General features: G+C 43.1%; 2 protein-coding genes across 2 annotated transcripts; one reads left to right on the forward strand and one right to left on the reverse strand.

The window, feature by feature from the left end:
* The first annotated feature begins 1,425 nt into the window (after positions 1 to 1,425).
* Positions 1,426 to 7,665, forward strand: bach1b (BTB and CNC homology 1, basic leucine zipper transcription factor 1 b). Its single transcript, XM_076749733.1, has 5 exons — positions 1,426 to 1,584; positions 1,690 to 1,938; positions 2,752 to 4,218; positions 5,263 to 5,469; positions 5,586 to 7,665. The coding sequence occupies exons 2-5, from the start codon at positions 1,699 to 1,701 to the stop codon at positions 5,913 to 5,915; spliced, it is 2,244 nt and encodes a 747-aa protein (XP_076605848.1). The 5' UTR covers positions 1,426 to 1,584; positions 1,690 to 1,698; the 3' UTR covers positions 5,916 to 7,665.
* Positions 7,666 to 12,263: 4,598 nt separating this feature from the next.
* Positions 12,264 to 16,530, reverse strand: rab38b (RAB38b, member of RAS oncogene family). The gene is made up of 3 exons (XM_076749922.1): positions 16,238 to 16,530; positions 14,393 to 14,670; positions 12,264 to 12,887 (listed from the first exon to the last, which is right to left on the reverse strand). The coding sequence occupies exons 1-3, from the start codon at positions 16,464 to 16,466 to the stop codon at positions 12,738 to 12,740; spliced, it is 657 nt and encodes a 218-aa protein (XP_076606037.1). The 5' UTR covers positions 16,467 to 16,530; the 3' UTR covers positions 12,264 to 12,737.
* Between the last annotated feature and the right edge of the window lie 1,349 nt (positions 16,531 to 17,879).

The raw sequence follows: 17,879 nt of genomic DNA on the forward strand, positions 1-17,879 counted from the left end.
TTATGATGGTATTGCAGCACTTACATGGAAAAGGGAACTAGTTCTTTTTTTTTTTGTGAGAGAGATTAGCTCATTCTGGAATTATGAAACCGTCACCTGATTGGCCAGTTAGACTCTGGCAGGCCTCCTTCTTCCTCCCTCGACTCATGTGACATTGAAAACAGTGTTTTGTAGTGATACTTTGCTGCCTTGTACCCCGGTGCAAAACTCACTTGCGAAATTTGATCACGACAGCATTTCTCTGGCAGTATTAATGCACAGCTGTAGACATCCTTTCACAGACAGTTGGTAAACAGTTCCTCTGTCACTTCCTGAAACTTCAAAGGCCACAAAAAAAAAAAAAAATCTGAAATTGAAAATTCATATGTGGACAAGTGTTCAATTATGTTCAGTTGTGTGTTGGTACTATCTTACAGCTGTTTGCTTATTGTACCTCTGCCAGGAAGCTACGGTCTCTCTCTCTCTCTCCCTCTCTGACACACACACACACACACACACACACACACACACACACACACTCACAAACACAAACCTAACAAAGAAGACTTGAACTGCACTTCCAGAAAGATTTCCTGCTCCCCCACATGAAATGAGACAACAAGGACCCCTCTGAGAACACAGTATCCTCCGTCTTCTTGCAGCAGCTCAGTTTCATTTTTCAACACTGCTTTTGCACAACTTCTTCTCAAAATACACTGTGTCTGCAATTAGCAGAGTAAGTCCAGACAACTGTAAGTCTGAGGATACAGACAACAGACTATATCCTGTTTAAACACTGGGGTTTTATTCTCAACCTCCACCTTAATCTCTCAAATTGTGTTTGGGGTAAATCTATAAAGGGATTTTCTGGGAAAAGTTTACCAGACGGATCCAAGGGTGGGTTTGGTGTGGACAGGAAAACTGCTTGCTCATCCCATATCAGCAGGAGTGCGTGAGTCAGCGCTTGCTCTGCTACACCCAGAGTTGTTGCGACACACACGCACACACACACACACACATTGTCATGTTTCCATTGGTTCAGAGGACATTGACTTACATTCTCTTTCCGGGTACTTACCCTCGCCCTAACCCTCACCTTAACCTAAACCTAACCTTACTGTGGCCTTAACTCAAGTCTCCACCCTAAAATGTGATGGTCTACATTATGGGGACCTGCACTTTGTCCCCATAAGTGAGGCAAGTTCCCACAATGTGACTTTGTAAACAGATTTATGTCCCCACAACATGAGTAATACATGTTCACACACACAAACACACACTCTCTCTCGCTCTCTCTCTCTCTCTCTCTCTCTCTCTCTCTCTCTCTCTCTCTCTCTCTGTCTCTCTCTCTCTCTCTCTCTCTCTCTCTCTCTCTCTCTCTCTCTCTCTCTCTCTCCCCCTCCCTCTCACATACTCACACACAGGCCATATGACTGAGTCAAGCTCAGTTTTTAGTTCGTAGCCGAGTTGAGATAAGGCTTTCTGGGAAACGTAGCCTGGTTGGACAGCATTCCATTTAGAAATAACCATGTGGGCTCAACAGCTGGGACTTTCTTTAACATGCTAAGAAACTTGGATATATAAAGTCAGCTTTTTTTTTGAAAGGTAAGCTCGTTTTTGTTCTTATTTTAATGGATAACTTTTTAAGAATGTAACCTTACAGAGGAGACATGGTTAACCATAAGCCTGTGTGTTTGTGTGTACATACAGGGGTCCCTGATGACCATGTCTGCACCCCGGTCGTCTGTGTTTACATTTGAGTCTACAGCACATTCCTCCCATGTGCTGCGCTGCCTGGACGAGCAGCGCCGCCGGGACACACTGTGTGATGTTACGTTGGTGGTGGAAGGTCAGAGTTTCAGAGCTCACCGCTCAGTGCTCGCCTCCTGTAGCGAGTACTTCACAGACAGGATCTCCTCCCTCTCACAACATGGAGCGGTCATCACTCTGCCACAAGAGGTGAGATGTCACCTCATTATGCTGTACAGATGGAGAGTAGACTCACACAAGCTGTAAGGTCTCACAAAACCACACAGTGTAAAAGTGAAGTGAGAAAAATGGCTGGAAGGTTTATTTCCTTTAGTGTTGATGATAAATAGGCTGACTGAGATTTATTAATTGTGTGTTTTCTGTGCCAGTTAGTCTTAAAATCATGACCTATCTCCTTGTGCACAACTATCTGTGACTGCAGTTTGCCCTTGAAGCGCAGTGTAGAAAACCCTTAATGTAGTACACTCGTACTATTTCTCAGCATTAAAGTGTTGGTGGTTCTTAATGGTTTCCAGTCTGCTACCAGTAAAGACATCCAAATAGAACCAAGTAAAATTCCAACTGGGACTCCAGTGGGGCTTTAGGAATAATCCTGAAGTTAAAGAAAAACAAACAACGTTGATCTTCAAGAGGAAACCGAGGTTTAGCCTTGCTAATAGGGCCATTTAAAAAAATCTCATCCTTTATGAAAGTGTTTCTAGTTTTCTAATTTCATTTGCACTAACATGATTCTTTCAATGGAAGGACCTGCTGGTACCCAACTTCTTCAATTTAAGAAAAGCAAAAGCCACAGAAACTGGATTTTTGGTATTAGCTGCTGAGCCAGCACAGTCCTACAATCCTGGGATTTATTTCACTACACATTTGTAGTCAGATTTTCTTGATTTTCACATTTAGGGCTCCAGTTTTGTGTGCAGGATTATCTGACAGACCTGTTGCTGTCCTTGAGAACAAACTAGAGGCTAGACAGTGCATGTTTATGTCATTTTTCCCCTTTCACAGGTGACAGCTGCTGGCTTTGAACCCTTGCTGAAGTTTGCCTACACATCCAAGCTCCTCTTCGGGAAGGACGATGTCTTAGAAATACGCAATTCGGCTTCCATTCTTGGTTTCAGAGACCTAGATGAGGCATGCTTTGATTTCCTCCTCCCTAAGTTCTTCTCCAGCAAAGGCTCTGGCTCTTTTCTCAGAAAAACCTGCTGTAAGAAGAAATGTAAGAGGCAATTATCAAAGGAAGACCATGGCATAATCTCTGACGATACATTGGATGAGAAAGAAGCAAAACCAGTTGCTGACTCACCATCTCAGCAGGAAGTGGTTTGGCTCTGCAACAAATCAGTGAACAGCAAAATGGGAAGTCAGAACAGTGCAGGCGCTCTTACACCTGCAGCTGAAGGGACAAATGACCATTTTATGCTGTGTCCAAAGTATCGAAGGCGACTGGCTTGCAGAAAGCAAACTTGTGTCACAGAGAAAAGTCTGAACAATCCAGTAAGAGTGATCAGGGATGACTCTGATCTCTCCTGCTCGCCCCGCTCCAGCACTGCCAGCAATGTTAAGAATGAAACTGAAGCTGAACTCCCTGGAAATTCAACCTCAAATCCCACCAGACAGAGCAAAGGAAGTCCTGATGACCCATGGAAAAGTGAAATACCAGACAAGAAAATTGGCATTGGTGAGGTTGACATGGTTAAGAATGAAACAAATGAAAAGCAGGGAATATGGAGTAAGAAGGAAAGAGATGTGGAAGGGGAGGAAGACAACAGCTTTTCAGACAGATCCAATGTCAAGGCAGTGTCCTCAGGGCTGAGCAGAGCACTGGGAAAGGGGCCATCAGGGTTAATATTGCACCATTGCCCCTTGAAGACCTGTGGCGAAGGCTCTGCAATCACTGGGTCACTGGGGCATGAGAGGTTCGCCATGGACATTACAGAGGACAAGAAAACAAGGGACTCCGGGGTACCAACATCCATTCATCAAAAGGCAGAGGAACAAGGAGAAGCCGAGTGGAAAATAATAGATGAAGAGATAGATTCTGGATGGCTAGAGAGAGGACAAGGAGGACAAACAGGCTGCATGGAGGGAGCGAATAATGCCAGAGAAAGGAGCACCACGGAAAGGGAGGTGGCCGAGCACCTGGCCAAGCGGCTGGGCTCCGACATGGGCTTGTCTCGGCTGAGCTTCCAGGACCCTGACGCAGGAAGTTCCTCCGACACAGGGAGCGGACGGGCGCAGAGCACATCCTTAGAGTGGCTGAACTTCCAAGTCAACCTCAGCTCCACGAGCACCAGTTGCCCCTTTTTGCAGGATCTGGACCAAAGCAAATGTTTATGGAAGGGAGCAGAGCTGTCTGAGTGCGAGGGGGCTTCTCAGTCAGGCGTGTCATCCCTCAACTCGGGGGAGGATGGAGACTCAGAGACAGAGACTGAAGGGGACAGCGAGGCATACACGAGAGAGAGGGCCAAACAGGTGAGCAGTTAAACTGTGATTCAAGTCTGCTAAGGCTCTGTTCTTCTACACACCACCTATTGTGTGGTTCACGGTGTGCTAAAATTAATCTGTGTCAATAAGCGTCAGCAAGCTCACCGTTCCTGAAGTTTGTATAAGATAAGAAAGTTAGGTACAGGTACAAATAGAGTTGGTGTGTGTGTGTGTGTGTGTGTGTGTGTGTGTGCATATGCCTTACTAATTGGTTCAGAGTCCAGTTCAGCAGAAATTGACAGCTCAGCCTGTTACCAATGACTACAAGCGAAACAAACACCAAGTTTGAGGAACTTCTCGTGCTTCATGTCCAGACTGACGGACAGTGTGAAGAGTGCAGTGAGTGTGCTGACAAAGTCGTTTCAGAGGAGAAGGAGTGATTTTATTTGCACTCGATTAAAACACTACAACATTTATACTCTTCCAATAATCTGGTGAGTGTACACTTCCTGTCACACTTTGGCAGCAGCAATAACCCAGCATAAACCCGCCTCTGCTTTTAAACATTAACTCCATGTTCTTTACAGTTAATAATTAACAGCATGGTAAAAATGTAACAGACTGTCTGAACATGCATTTTGATTTTTACCTCACATAACTTCTTTTTGTCCACATACAGAAAGCTCTACGTGCATTTTTGATCATTGAATAATTTGGAATTTGTGTTTCAATTAATTGAATGATGTCCTAAGATTAGTTTTATTCTCTTCAGACTCAAGAAACACATGCTGACAATGACCTATTGATGTGATTAGTATTTCTTATTTTCAGACAAGTAAATCAGACCCATCCCTTCAAGCCTGCTGATTTAAAGCAGGTGTATGTGCTCTGTACTTGCAGGTTATCTGAGTGCCTTCAGCCTCAAGAATTCAACAAAACATGCATTTCCACCAATCTAGACTAGTTTGAAAGAGATACAGTGAAAGCTCCATGTCAACTACAGTGTGAATATAAAAAAACGGTGTATAAAAAAACATTGATTTCGGCTCCACTTTCTTGTATAACCCTCATTTCCTGTCTTTGCGTCCTCAGGTGCAGTTGCCATTCTCTGTAGACTGGATTGTGGATCTGAGCAGAAATGACTTCCAACAGCTGCTGAAGCAACAGGTCTTCACGCGTGAACAGCTGGAGTTTGTCCACGACATGAGACGGCGCAGCAAAAACCGACTGGCAGCTCAGCGTTGTCGCAAAAGGAAACTAGACTGCATATATAATCTGCAGTGTGAAATCAACAAGCTGGTAAAAAAAAACATGTTTTTTTTTTTTTTTTTTTTTAGCAATACATGTTTATTAAGCTGCTTCTTGTTTACAGGCGTGTTAAACAGATTGTGTTTTACTGCATATGTATGTTGCAGAAGACAGAAAGGGAGAAGCTGATGATGGAGAAGAGCCAGCTGGGCCAGCTGAAGTTGAAAACATGTCACAGTGTCTCTGCCTTATGCCAGAGGGTCTGCAGCGAAGCCAACCTACAGCCAGAGCAGCTCCAGGTGTTGGCCAAATACACCTCTCCAGACTGCCCTTTGTCCTCTTTCTTTCCCCACATAGACGCACTCCTTTCACAGAGTGGGTTGCCGCTCCAGCTCCAGGCCTGTTCTGTGGGCCTTGATGAGTATAAGGTGTCTGAGGTGGCTTCGTCCAGCTCCAGCAGGGATACAGCTACAGGAGATGGTCAGCAATCCCTTTAGATTCACCTCCGGCACACATAACTGTAGCTGTGTGCGAAACCCATGCGGTCCCCCCTGTATCATACAGTATCTGAAGACATAACCACAGACTGTGGACTGAGTACTGTCTGCGAACTAAGGCAGAGGCATACCTGTAATTTCATCATGTATGACAAAACATTTATGACGAGAAGGCTGTAATCAGCACGTGATTTAATGAACTCCTCCTAGCCTTTTCAATGTAAAAAAACAAGACTTGCAGGGGTCAGGAATGCATTCCAGGTGTCCAAAACTATTCATTTCCACCAGTTATAAGTCTTTGATGACCCTCCAGCTTTGCAAACGTGCATGTTGAGAATGTTAACATTTTAGCACTGAGACAATCACAACTTTAATCCTAAATCAAAGGGAACAGTTGTCTATGTTATGTATTATATTTGTATGTGCTTCTCTGCCTGATTACCTCAGTATAACACACTTTATTCTTACACAGCACGTATGTACTTTAATTGTTTTCAAAAACATTTTGATACAGTTTGATACAGTAGGCTCTCAGGTGTTAATAGCAAAATTCAACATACCATACCTCCTACAGACAGTCTTGGTTGGCCTCTCTCTATATAGAGCGGTATTTTGCACCAAAACCAGACAACTCAACAAATAGACTTGGCACAGTATGCCGTGTTTACCCTCTGGTCGTATGTCTGGCTGTCATATTTCAGGCTGTCATTGTGGTCGCCCGACCACGGTGACACAGCTCTTCTGGGCTGCACACACCTCTGACAGCTTTGCTTTGACTCACTAAAACAGACCTCACATTTGCCCAAGTGTGTTCAAAGTGCTGTCTAAAGAAATGGTCTCTTAGCAAAGCATTCATACATGAACAAAGCACACTCTTATAATCATCGTAATCATCAAGCAAGTCCCACATTATGTCTGTTCTGCATGTTTAGGATTTCCATTTCTATTAGATGGTATATTGTGTTACCCTCACCGTGGTTATCTTTAACACCCTTATCTAAATTACCGTCAAGGGTCAAGTGAACAGTGAAGCAATACGTAATTGATGGATTCAGCACAAGCAGATTTCTGTTCATATTTGCGTCTCCACAGTCAAGAGCACATTTATTTCTATTGGTTTTGTGCACCTTATTCATTACTCATAGATGACCTTTCACCTATTTTCCCCCTGCTTATAGTGGACATTTGAGACTCAGGACAGCTTTGCAATTACTGATTCCTCATGATCAAGTTTGACTGTATTATATGTTCTTATAGTATTTATAGATTTATTTTCACTCAGTACAATCATCGCAGTGCAGCTGTTCTTAAATTTGTGTAGATAATGAAACGGTAATACTGTAAATACACATTCAGAAATCAGGTATGCGTCGACTTCATGAACAAAACACTGAATAATCACAATGTATTTTGAACAACAGTGAGGTTTTAGGGCGCTAAAACGTCTAGTGATGGTTAATGACGTGAGAATGTTTTTTCTCCCAACGCGCAGAATTCAGACTCCACACTCAGCCAAAGTGAAGCAAGATAACGCTGGTGCTTATTGCCCTCTAGTGGCAGTGCATGTACAGTGAATAGACGTAGGGCTGTACAGATGTGTACTACAGTATATGCTGCACAAGCTGCTTTTCCACTGTGTTCATGTATCTTTAACACACAAAAATCACTGTATCTTTCTATGACAATGTCCAAATGGATTCCTGCATTTTTGAAGCAAAAAGTGAGACAGAACCAATCAACATTAAAGCAGAAAAAAAAAAATACTCCATACAAAAGATGTTTGTTACGGTGCTCCATTTATAAAGGTGATTGTTAGCGCAATGCAGTGTTATTGAAAAATCATCAGTAGGTTAATGAGATGTAAAATCTGCCAGCGTTCCATGTGAGTGATGAATAGCTCATGGGGTCTTCAGAGGACTCATCTTTCAACCTGGACAGATGTATTAATGATTTAATACCGCGCTTCGTCTTTCATGTGTCTCCCTCCTGAATCTCAGTCACTCTCTCCCACTCCTCTGTTACTTTTAATTTACTTTCTGAGTTTCTCTTTCTTCTCACTCTTTCTTCACTCCTCCTCTTTCCTTCATTCTCTCTCTCTCTCTCTCTCTCTCTCTCTCTGGAGGCTATTTTAATTAGCAGAGACTGATATTTCATCTCTAAATTTTCTTTCATGCGAGCAAACATAGCGTAATACTCCCTGTGTGATTAGAAAACTACACTATTATCTGTAAATCACAGTAACGTTGGTCGCGCTCACTTACTATTCAAGCCCCTATCATAAAGAGAGAATTAAAGGAAGATCAACATGGCCTAATAGATTTTGGCATGAGGGAGTGGGAACCGAGAGTTGCTGAGGTCCCAGGGCTCAAAGATGTGAAAGTCACCCTAACAGAGGTCATTTGCTTGGGAAGGCATGTGCTGGTGTTCACACGCATGTCATTAAGTTTCAAATCCAGTCATTCCCAAGTGGCTGCACTTCACTTTAACGTGTGTGTGTGTGTGTCTGTCTGTGTGTATTACTCACTTTGTGGGGACATATGTCTGTTTACACAGTCACATTGTGGGGATTCATCCTCCTTATGGGGACAAACACAAGCCCACAGTGGTTATGGTTAGGGTAAGTCTGCATTCTTGTTACATAGTGAAGAGTTTTTAACCATCAGTGAGGACAGTTTTGGAAAAAAAAAGAAGTGGAAAGGGACATTTTGGCTGGTCCTCACAGCTTCAAAGGGCTGTTTGAAGGTTAAGACTTGGTTTTAAGGGTTAGGTTAGAAATATTGTTCGGTTAGGGTTTGGGTTAGGCATGTAGTTGCGATGGATAAGGTTCAAGTAAGGGTCCAGGGAATGCATTGTGACAATAATGCGGGCTAGAAGTATGCATGTGTGCAAATGTGTGTGTGTTTCTGAGCGGACATCCAGCAGTGTTTATCTTTGTGATTTTTCTGTAGAAATGATATGTCCTGTGAGAGACACTATGAATCAGTCCTGGTGATATGTCATCTTATTAGGCCATAAAAGTTTAGCTTAGTATAATTTGTATATTTCCAAATAAAGGAGAGGTTAGCAAATAAACAGCCTACCAACAAAAATGAAAAAAGGGGGGGGGGCTGTTTTCAATCAGTCACCATCCATCTATGAACTGTCAAGGTACTCTGAAGTGAACAAAATGCCTGCGGTGCTGCTAATTTGACAACAGATGGCACCACATGAACAATTAGAGAGCAGCAGTGAGAGCAGGGTGAAAGACGCTTGATCAAATCAGTTCTCGTCACTTCTGTCGTCTTGACTTCTTGTAGCTGAATTATGCAACTTTCTACATGTGATTAAGCTGGCTGAGCGTGTTCTGATCTAACCGAGAGTTATCAGTTATAATCTGTGTGAATTCGGTCTGAGGAACATTTAAAATGCGGTGGAATATGTGACTCATTCGGTGCATCTGCTTGTGTTTAGGTTACCTGCATGCGCTCTTGATAAGCTGTCTGTAACCTTTTGTAATTGCGAGATTTGAGATTTTCTTCCATGTCATTTTCTTACTACCCTCCAACGTCTTTCTCTCTCTCTTTCTCTCCCAGAGAATATGTGGGTGTTTTCTGGAGGTGGTTCTCTGGCAGAGCCGAACAACTACAGCGAACACAATATGTTGGGCTCATAATCCCAGTAATGAATAGTTAGATCTATGCCAGCTGTTGTCATAGGAAGAGTTAACCGACCAAAACTTTGGACGATTTTCTTCCAAAATGAAATTAACATTTAATTGTATTAATTTTTCAATTACAGCTTTGAAAGGTAATTACCCAGCACACTCTCACGACTTCATCAACATTAAGAACATTAAGTGAAGAGCGAGCTTGTGTCGAAAGCCATGTGCTTCATTTATGTAAGACTTATTTATGTCTTTTAGATATTGATGAATTTCAGATGACAGACTCATTCCAAAGTGGTTATATAGCGTCTTTGGATCATTTGATGGGTTGTTGGTGGTGATGTCTTAACACGAGCCAAGAGCAGACGACCAAATCTAATCCCTCAGGCAGAGAATAATCCACGCAGTCATGTGGCTCCCTAATGAGAACCTGAGAGTCCTGGATCAGCCTGAAGACACACACACACCCACACACACACACAGACAGACAGACAATCGTGTTTCCATTACTTTTGGGGACATTACATAGACTTACATTCATTTCCTGGACACTTTCTCTCACTATCACTATGACTTACCCTAAACTAAAGACAAGTCTTCATCCTTAAACTGAATGATTTACATTATTGGGACATGCATTTTGTCGCCATAAGGAAACAGATTTATGTCCCCACAACCTGAGTAATACACATCCTCTCACACAGACAGACGTACTCACACATTTCTCAGTATAAACTAATGACATTTGGAAGCTGCTTCACTGTCTCTTACAGAGCTTAGGTAAAGCCTGACACCGATCATGAGGCGGTAAAATGCTTTGGTTTAAGGTTAAACGACACGAGGGGTCACGTTATATGAACGTGTTACAAAAACAGGGACACGTGTGAAATTAGTTAATTTATTTCATACTACTTTATAATAAATAATGAACAAGAACAATCCCCAAGTGGTGCAATCCAATCGGCTGAAAAAAGTAACATTAAATCAGTGGTCACAGTATGGTCCCTCAAAGACAGGCGCACGTGTGTGTGTGTGTGTGTGTGTGTGTGTGTGTGTGTGTGTGTGTGTGTGAGTGTGTGAGAGAGAGAGTTCAAATCAGTCCAAACATCTACAGTGTGACAGCGTGCTGATGTCACATGGTGCATGATGTCACACACCCTCATGACGAGCCAAACGAACACTGTGGAATTGTAACTGCATTGTTTAAGTCTGTCAGGCTCTCATGTGCGTGCTGAACATTACCACACAGCAGCACATGACACTGTTGTGATCAGGCTTACAAACACTGTGCAAACGCCACTGATGAACAGCGACCACCAGAAACAATGTAACATCATTAGGCACCTACAAACCTACTGATTTTATCCAGCTTTGGCACATTGTATACTCAGGGACGTGGGTATATATAAACTTCAGTATATGTAGATATTGATGACAGTGGATTCAACTACCTAGGCTTTTAGAAGACACTACTACCAAGTACCACAGAGGTGCAGGGTCACCAAAAAGAGGAAAACAACTTCTCAAACATGCAGCCAGAATCAACTTGTTGGAAGATCAATAAAAGTACTGCATCTGTGGGTGTGTAGTCGAGCCTGTGCATGGTTTCTAAGATGTCTTGTACATACTGCATGTGAGAGAAAAAGGGCAGGGGACATATGAAAGCAAGACACTGGAAGCAGCCATATTTAGAGAGGACAGAAAATTTTCCAGGATGAGAAACAATAATGGAGGATAGAGCGGAGTGGGAGAGGAGAAAGGATGAGGTAAAAAAAGCAACAAAGACATGGAGGGTGGAAAAAAAAATCTGTGTGTATGTGTGTGTATGTATGCGTGTGTGTCTGCATGGTTGTGGGTTCAGCGAGAAATAGCTTCACAAAGACGTTAGAGGATACCCATAAAAAAAGACTTGATCTAGTTACCATGGATACAGAGGGTTCAGCTTTGGCAAGTGAACTCATGAGAATGTCCAGTTTACATTCAGACAATCAACACGATTTTCCTCCTGATGAAGGAAAATAACAAAAACACAAATTAGCCAGTTCTAAAAAAGAAAAGCAGTAAGTAACTCTGATAGAAATATTGTGGTTACGACGGCAAATTATACACAGCAGGACAACCGCTCTCTTCCATTAGCAAAGAAACACGTCTGACAAGCCTTTTGTCCCAAACTGGCTCAGCGAATTCAACAAGGAGGGAGTCCACGGAAGAGATTTACTTAAAACAACAAGAATTTACAAGAGTGTGTAGCTGAGCCCTGGAAGCCTTGCATGGATGTGTGCTTGATGTACTATGGAGGTGTTATGGGTGCAAACCAAAAGAAAGTGATGCAGGGAGGATGTGAGCTGCAGGAAGGGAGAGACATGCAGAAGCACATGGGCCACCTCTTACAGCCTACAGGCCCAGGTGAACTTAATCAGCCGACAACGCCCCCCATGTCAGCCAATTGCCTGCAGAGGTTGGCCAGGAAAGCCTCCAAAACAGCGGGGAGGGCATCACACCTTTGATTACTTAAACCTGAAGGACTCCTGAGGAACCACCCACTGGCTATAAAAAAACTAGTTACACTGGGCAGACTTGAGTTTGTTCGTGTGTGTGTGTGTTTAACCCTCCTTTCCTTTGCAGTCGCCCCGACCAAGCTGTTGCTATAAATACGTATGTTGTCACTGAAACTGCCTGACTTTAAATACGCTTTACACAATAGTCAGTTGCTGGAAAGGTTTAAAGCAAAATAATATAATACATTAACCAGCATTACACTCAAAAGCATGCTGTAAATAAATTACAGTTATGATAAAAAAAAAAGCAATGCATGTGCAAAATTCACATAATTATACAACAGCAACTCTGAACGTGGCGTCTTTGGCTCTTGCACACCATCGGTACAAGAAGTCTCAGTTTTTCACCAAGTGTATGTGGAGGTGAAGGTAAAGAGAACCAAGGACTTTAAACAAGTTACCAAAACCTCTGAGTCTGTTTGATTTTAGGTTCCAAAAATTCTGTTTTGCTTGCACTGAGAATACAAACATGCAGAAAAGTAAAGTCTTCAACCCTGGTTTGGACCAAAGAAGGCAAACTGTACCGCAGCTAAGGCTCGGAGGGCCATGTGGTGTGCTTGTGCCTCTTCGTCCTACTGTGTCTCCATTCTGTTCAACCCCGCCGTTACTCATCTCTTTTCATTATTTGAAGCAGCCAGAGCAGCTCATCTGCCTGTTGGAGTTGAACTGAGGCGAGATGGTGTCTGGTATCACGCTCTTCAGGATGTCGCTCTCTGTGGCCATGATGTGCTTGACCAGGAAGTTTGCAGCTTCAGCGATGTTGAGATTGTCCTGAATAGATAAACTGCAGTCAGTTTTTTTGCTTAATATCCTGTCTGGCATTTGGATTGTCTGTACTGTGGCACAATGACAAAAGTAAAAGACTGTGACCCCAAGAAAAAGATGTCTCAAGTAAAAGAAGTAAACATATGATGGACCTTTGGAAAATGTCATTTTAATGGATTCTGTTTGGAAAAGTTAAGCCTGTAAAGGACAAAATGTTCCAACTTCATTTCCCTTTCTGTCAGCATGCTATCACCTTCAAGACAACAACACCATGTGTGCACCTTAATGTGTTTGAAACTACTTCATATGAATGCTGTAAACATTTTTTTCTAACTGCCACCAAAGAAGGGTACGCATGTCTGTTTGCACAACCTACCTCCTACACCTCTGGCTGAACTTGCACCTTATAACCTTTGACCTTTCAGAATGTTGAGTCCTGATGCCACCTGAACGGCAGCACATTAGTGTCAACAGACGATGTGTGAATGAAGACAACATTTGTAGAAGTTATAGCTGGGTGTCAACAGTACACAGTTTTTGGATTTGAATATTTCAATCAATAAAAGTTTGATGAAGCTTCAACCACAGAGAAAATATATATGTGATGCGGTCGAATTCTTTTTATATCACTTTGAATCTACACAAGGAGAGAAAAGATTAAATGACTTTTCTTTGATTGGATGAACTCCTCTCAGACTTTTAACTTTTCACTTCAAATAACTTGTTCTGAGCCTGCTTTGTAAATGTATCAGAGCCACTTTCCATGAAGATATGAAATTCCAGCTGGCTCTGTTGGGATGTTTTTCACTGACTGAAGTAACCTGAGTGGGAGATGAGCTCCACTGAGCGCGTCAGCCACTCACTTCAGTGCCCTTCAGTCTGGCCCTTTCATTGTAATGTTGGTGACTAAAGCAATACGTCAGCATTTTGGGACATACGCAGTTATATGAGAAGATAGATATCACACTTATGTCTATCTGTTAAATATGAGCTTAGCTTAGCATAAAGACTGAAAACAGGGGGAATATCTAGCCTTATTTGTGTGAGGGTATAAAATCTGCTCCACAGCACCTCTGAGGCTCATTAATTACGATATAAGTCACTATGCCCAGCCAAGACATAAACCTGCATATAACTACTAATAAAACCACATATTGCTGCTTTTACACTTTTGCATGGATTAAACAAGATGTATTAATTAGTGACAATTAGAGGTGCTGGTAGATGGAGATTGTTAGCTTTAGACAGAGTCATGCTAGGTGCTTCCCATTTTTCCAGTCATTTTGCTCAGCTAAGCTAATTGTCTCCTGGCTCCAGGTTCCTATCCACCTGGTAGATATGACAGCGGGATCGATCTTCTCATCTAGCTCTCTGCAAGAAAGCAAAGTATTTTCCCAAACAGCAAACTACTCATTATTACAAAGGCCCCAGGGAAAGGCAGGAATACATTCCTCTTCACACATTGCAAATGACGGGCAAACAAGAATATCTCAACCACGCTCTGTTCTCACCTTAGCAGAAGTCTCAAACCACCCGACAAAGCCATGGTCTTTGCAGAACTGGTCCATTTTGATGCTGTTGCTGCTCAGCTCCCTGCCCTGGTCGCACTTGTTAGCCAGCAGCACAGTGGCAATGCTCTGTCCGTCGGCCAGCATTAGCTTGGAGTCCAGGTCCTCTTTCCACTTGATGACGGCCTCAAAGGTCGTGTGCCGTGTCACATCGAACACTATGAAGGCTCCCATGGCTTCACGATAGTACACTCGCGTCATGTTTCCAAACCGTTCCTGACCTGTGATGAACACACACACACACACACACACACACACACACAAAGACACACACACACAGCTTCATTCATTAGTGTGGAAACATTGTTATTCTCGGCCATCAGTTTCACAAGAGATTCTCATTGTTTTCCTCCACTTTCGCAGCAAAACAACTAATGCAGCTGGCATTAGGACTGCAGTTAGCAGGGGCTGCATTCCCATGAAACAGCAAATTCCTGTGGTCTTACTGTCACGTTGCACTTAACCAGATGGTCAATGCGACTGCTTGTTCCTGTTGATAATAGGCCTACTTAAATTAAACCTGTATTTTGCCCTGACTTGCAATGAAACTTAACGTTAACCTCGACCATTACCATATTTATACAACGCATCTGTGAGATTATTACCATGTGAAATGTCTGTGTGCATGTATGTGTGGTCATTCCTGCTGTGTATTGTACAGGGAGGAAAAGAGGTGCTTGGGGAGCGGGTTGCAACAGCTGTCAACATGACATTCCCCGGGGGTGTGTGTCCTGCTGTCTAATGTGAGTACTCGTTGGTTCTGTATGTAGGCGTGTGCATCCGGCTTGTTTTACATATCATGCCCTCTCAGCAGAAAAGTTTACATGGTTGATAAATATTAATGCCTGAAAGTCCACTGATGGCTCTGCTGAAAATACTCTGACAAGGACAAAATGCTGCCATTTGCCTCGCGATTAAGAGGAAATGGAAAATCTGACAGGACATGGATTGAGAACTTCCTCCTTTCATGCAAGAGAATGAACAAATGATTTTCATCACTCACAAGGAACCCTCAACTGCGGTGGTGTGGCAGACGGACGCACGCGTCACACGTGTCACCTGACATGTGAAATTTACCACTCTATTAATGATACTCCTACCAGGGATTTCATGCAGGTAGTCAAGACTAAAGCAGATTTCTAATCTCATTTGATGGATCCAAATTCACTGCTTGAAGCATGTGGCTGCATGTTTCTGGAGTGACTGAGTAATGGTTTGTTTTTTATTTCGGCTTCAATGACACTCCTGTGACTGGCCTTTAAATCTCCCTCACATGGGCATAATCACATGATGCAGCAACATACCTTGAATTAGTGATTGAGTGACAGTGTGCTGCTCTTCCTGAAGCAACAGTGTGTGTGTGTGCGTGTGTGTGTGTGTGTGTGTGTGTGTGTGTGTGTGAGAGAGAGAGAGAGAGGATACTGTTTGTGTCAGATACCAGCTCTCCACAGTGACAGTGCATCTTTCAGCTATGAATGTTTCGTAATTTTACAACGGTCACACCTCACTGTCAATCTGAAGATAAGCCATATCTCCCCAAAGCATCAATACTTCAGGAACTGTGACAAGCTAAACATCTTGACTTTTGAGTATGAAACTGTGTCTTAATTCTTGCACATTTTAAACACAAAAATACCTTGAATCCAGGCTATCAGTGGTGTGCAATAGTAATGCATTACCCCCATCAATGAGCTGTACTGGACGAGTTTCAGTTGCTGAGAGCAGCAGCAGATGATAACTTTATATCCGGAAAATGAAATACATTAAACAACTTCTTCTCTGTCCCACCTGCAATGTCCCACAGTTGGAGCCGGACAATCTCAGAGTCCCAGTTCAGCACCTTCAGGGCGAAGTCCACTCCGATGGTGGCTCGGTAGTTAGTGGAGTAGGTCTGGTGGACGTACCGCCTGATGATGGAAGTCTTCCCCACCCCCAGGTCTCCGATCACCAGCACCTTATACAGGTGCTCCTTCCGGAGGCTCTGCATGCCGTTGGAGTGTGACGGGTGATTGGTCATCCCACCTGTCGGATCTGAGACGCAACAGCTTCCAGAAACTTTGAGTCGGTGTTTGAGTGAGAGTTTGAGGCTTCGTCCTGCTGATCCCGTGTGCCTCCCTCCTCGTGTTGGGCTTAGGAACCGCCCTCCCTGTGGGGAAGTGTGTGATCTGCTCAGGGGCTGTGCGGGAACTTGTGACCTCGCCTCGTCACTCTGGGGGGGACGCGCAGTGCGCACAGTTTAGTGAGCGCGCTGCGCACTAGTTCCCGTTGGACTTCGTGAGTTTACTGCCACATTACGTAACTGTTGTCATATTTTAACCCTTAAGGGTGGTACTTGCCCTGCCTTTTTGTACTGTACAAAGTGAATTGCTTAATTTAAACTCCACACTGGTTATCCACCCCTTAATTATCTGGTTACATGCAGCTCAAGAACGCAGTCATAACGCAATTAAAACAGCAATATCTGGTGTCCGTGTATAAACTATATTCACATGGTAAGATAAACACCTTTAGCTAATATCCCTTGTCATCACATTTAGTAGCATATGACATCCAATGGTTGGATCAGGCCTGTCAAACACAGCAAACATTCGCTCCTCATTTAAGTTAAAAAGAACGCCTCAAATCATACTTATGTTGTCATGTTATCTCAAAGCTATACACAAGCACCAGGAGTAAACCACAGAACCACCGTCACCAGAAAGGTTGGTCTGAGGTTGAATTCTGCATGGGGTGTCCTCAGCTATTCATCAGATTATGATCCAAAGAACATTAATGTAATGTAAGCAGTTCATCCTAATCAGAGTTCTGCTTTTCTGTGATTTTGGCCATAATTGGATTATTACCTGTATGCAAACAAATTAAACCAAAAACACACAGAGAAGACAGAAGAAAGCTCAAGAAAATTCTCATAAACCCTCAGGCCTGTTTAGAGAAGCATGTTTACTGAGACATCAGGATATCTTTTCTAAGTCCAACCAGAACCTCATGAAGCATGGAACACGGATAACTCAGCAAAGTTAGACAAATAAGGCCTGTTTGTGTTTCTTTCAACAGACCTCAGACTGGAATTATCTGCTACATCCACCAACCGGAGTCCTGAAATTTAGAGCATAGCGGCTGGCAGTCTCTTCTCTCAGCCTGTAGCTTGATTTGCATGTTCAGCTCTGGTCTGAACTGGACTTGTTCTCTGGGGAATTCGACACAAGGGCTATTATGTCATATGAAGGGTCACACACAGAGCTCTACAGGACAGTGACTAAACTGACAACCTGCTGCTTCTTGCCTCTTCATAGTGTCTCATGTGATTCAGAGTCTCCCCTCTTGCCTTGGACAGTGTCCACACACCACTGCTGGACAGAAAGCAGTCGAGGCGATAATGCTGAACTGCTTGTTTTCTGTTGCCTTTAATAACACATACATGTTTGCCAAG

This window comes from Chaetodon auriga, chromosome 15 (assembly GCF_051107435.1).
Source record: "Chaetodon auriga isolate fChaAug3 chromosome 15, fChaAug3.hap1, whole genome shotgun sequence".
NCBI classification, from domain to species: domain Eukaryota; kingdom Metazoa; phylum Chordata; class Actinopteri; order Chaetodontiformes; family Chaetodontidae; genus Chaetodon; species Chaetodon auriga.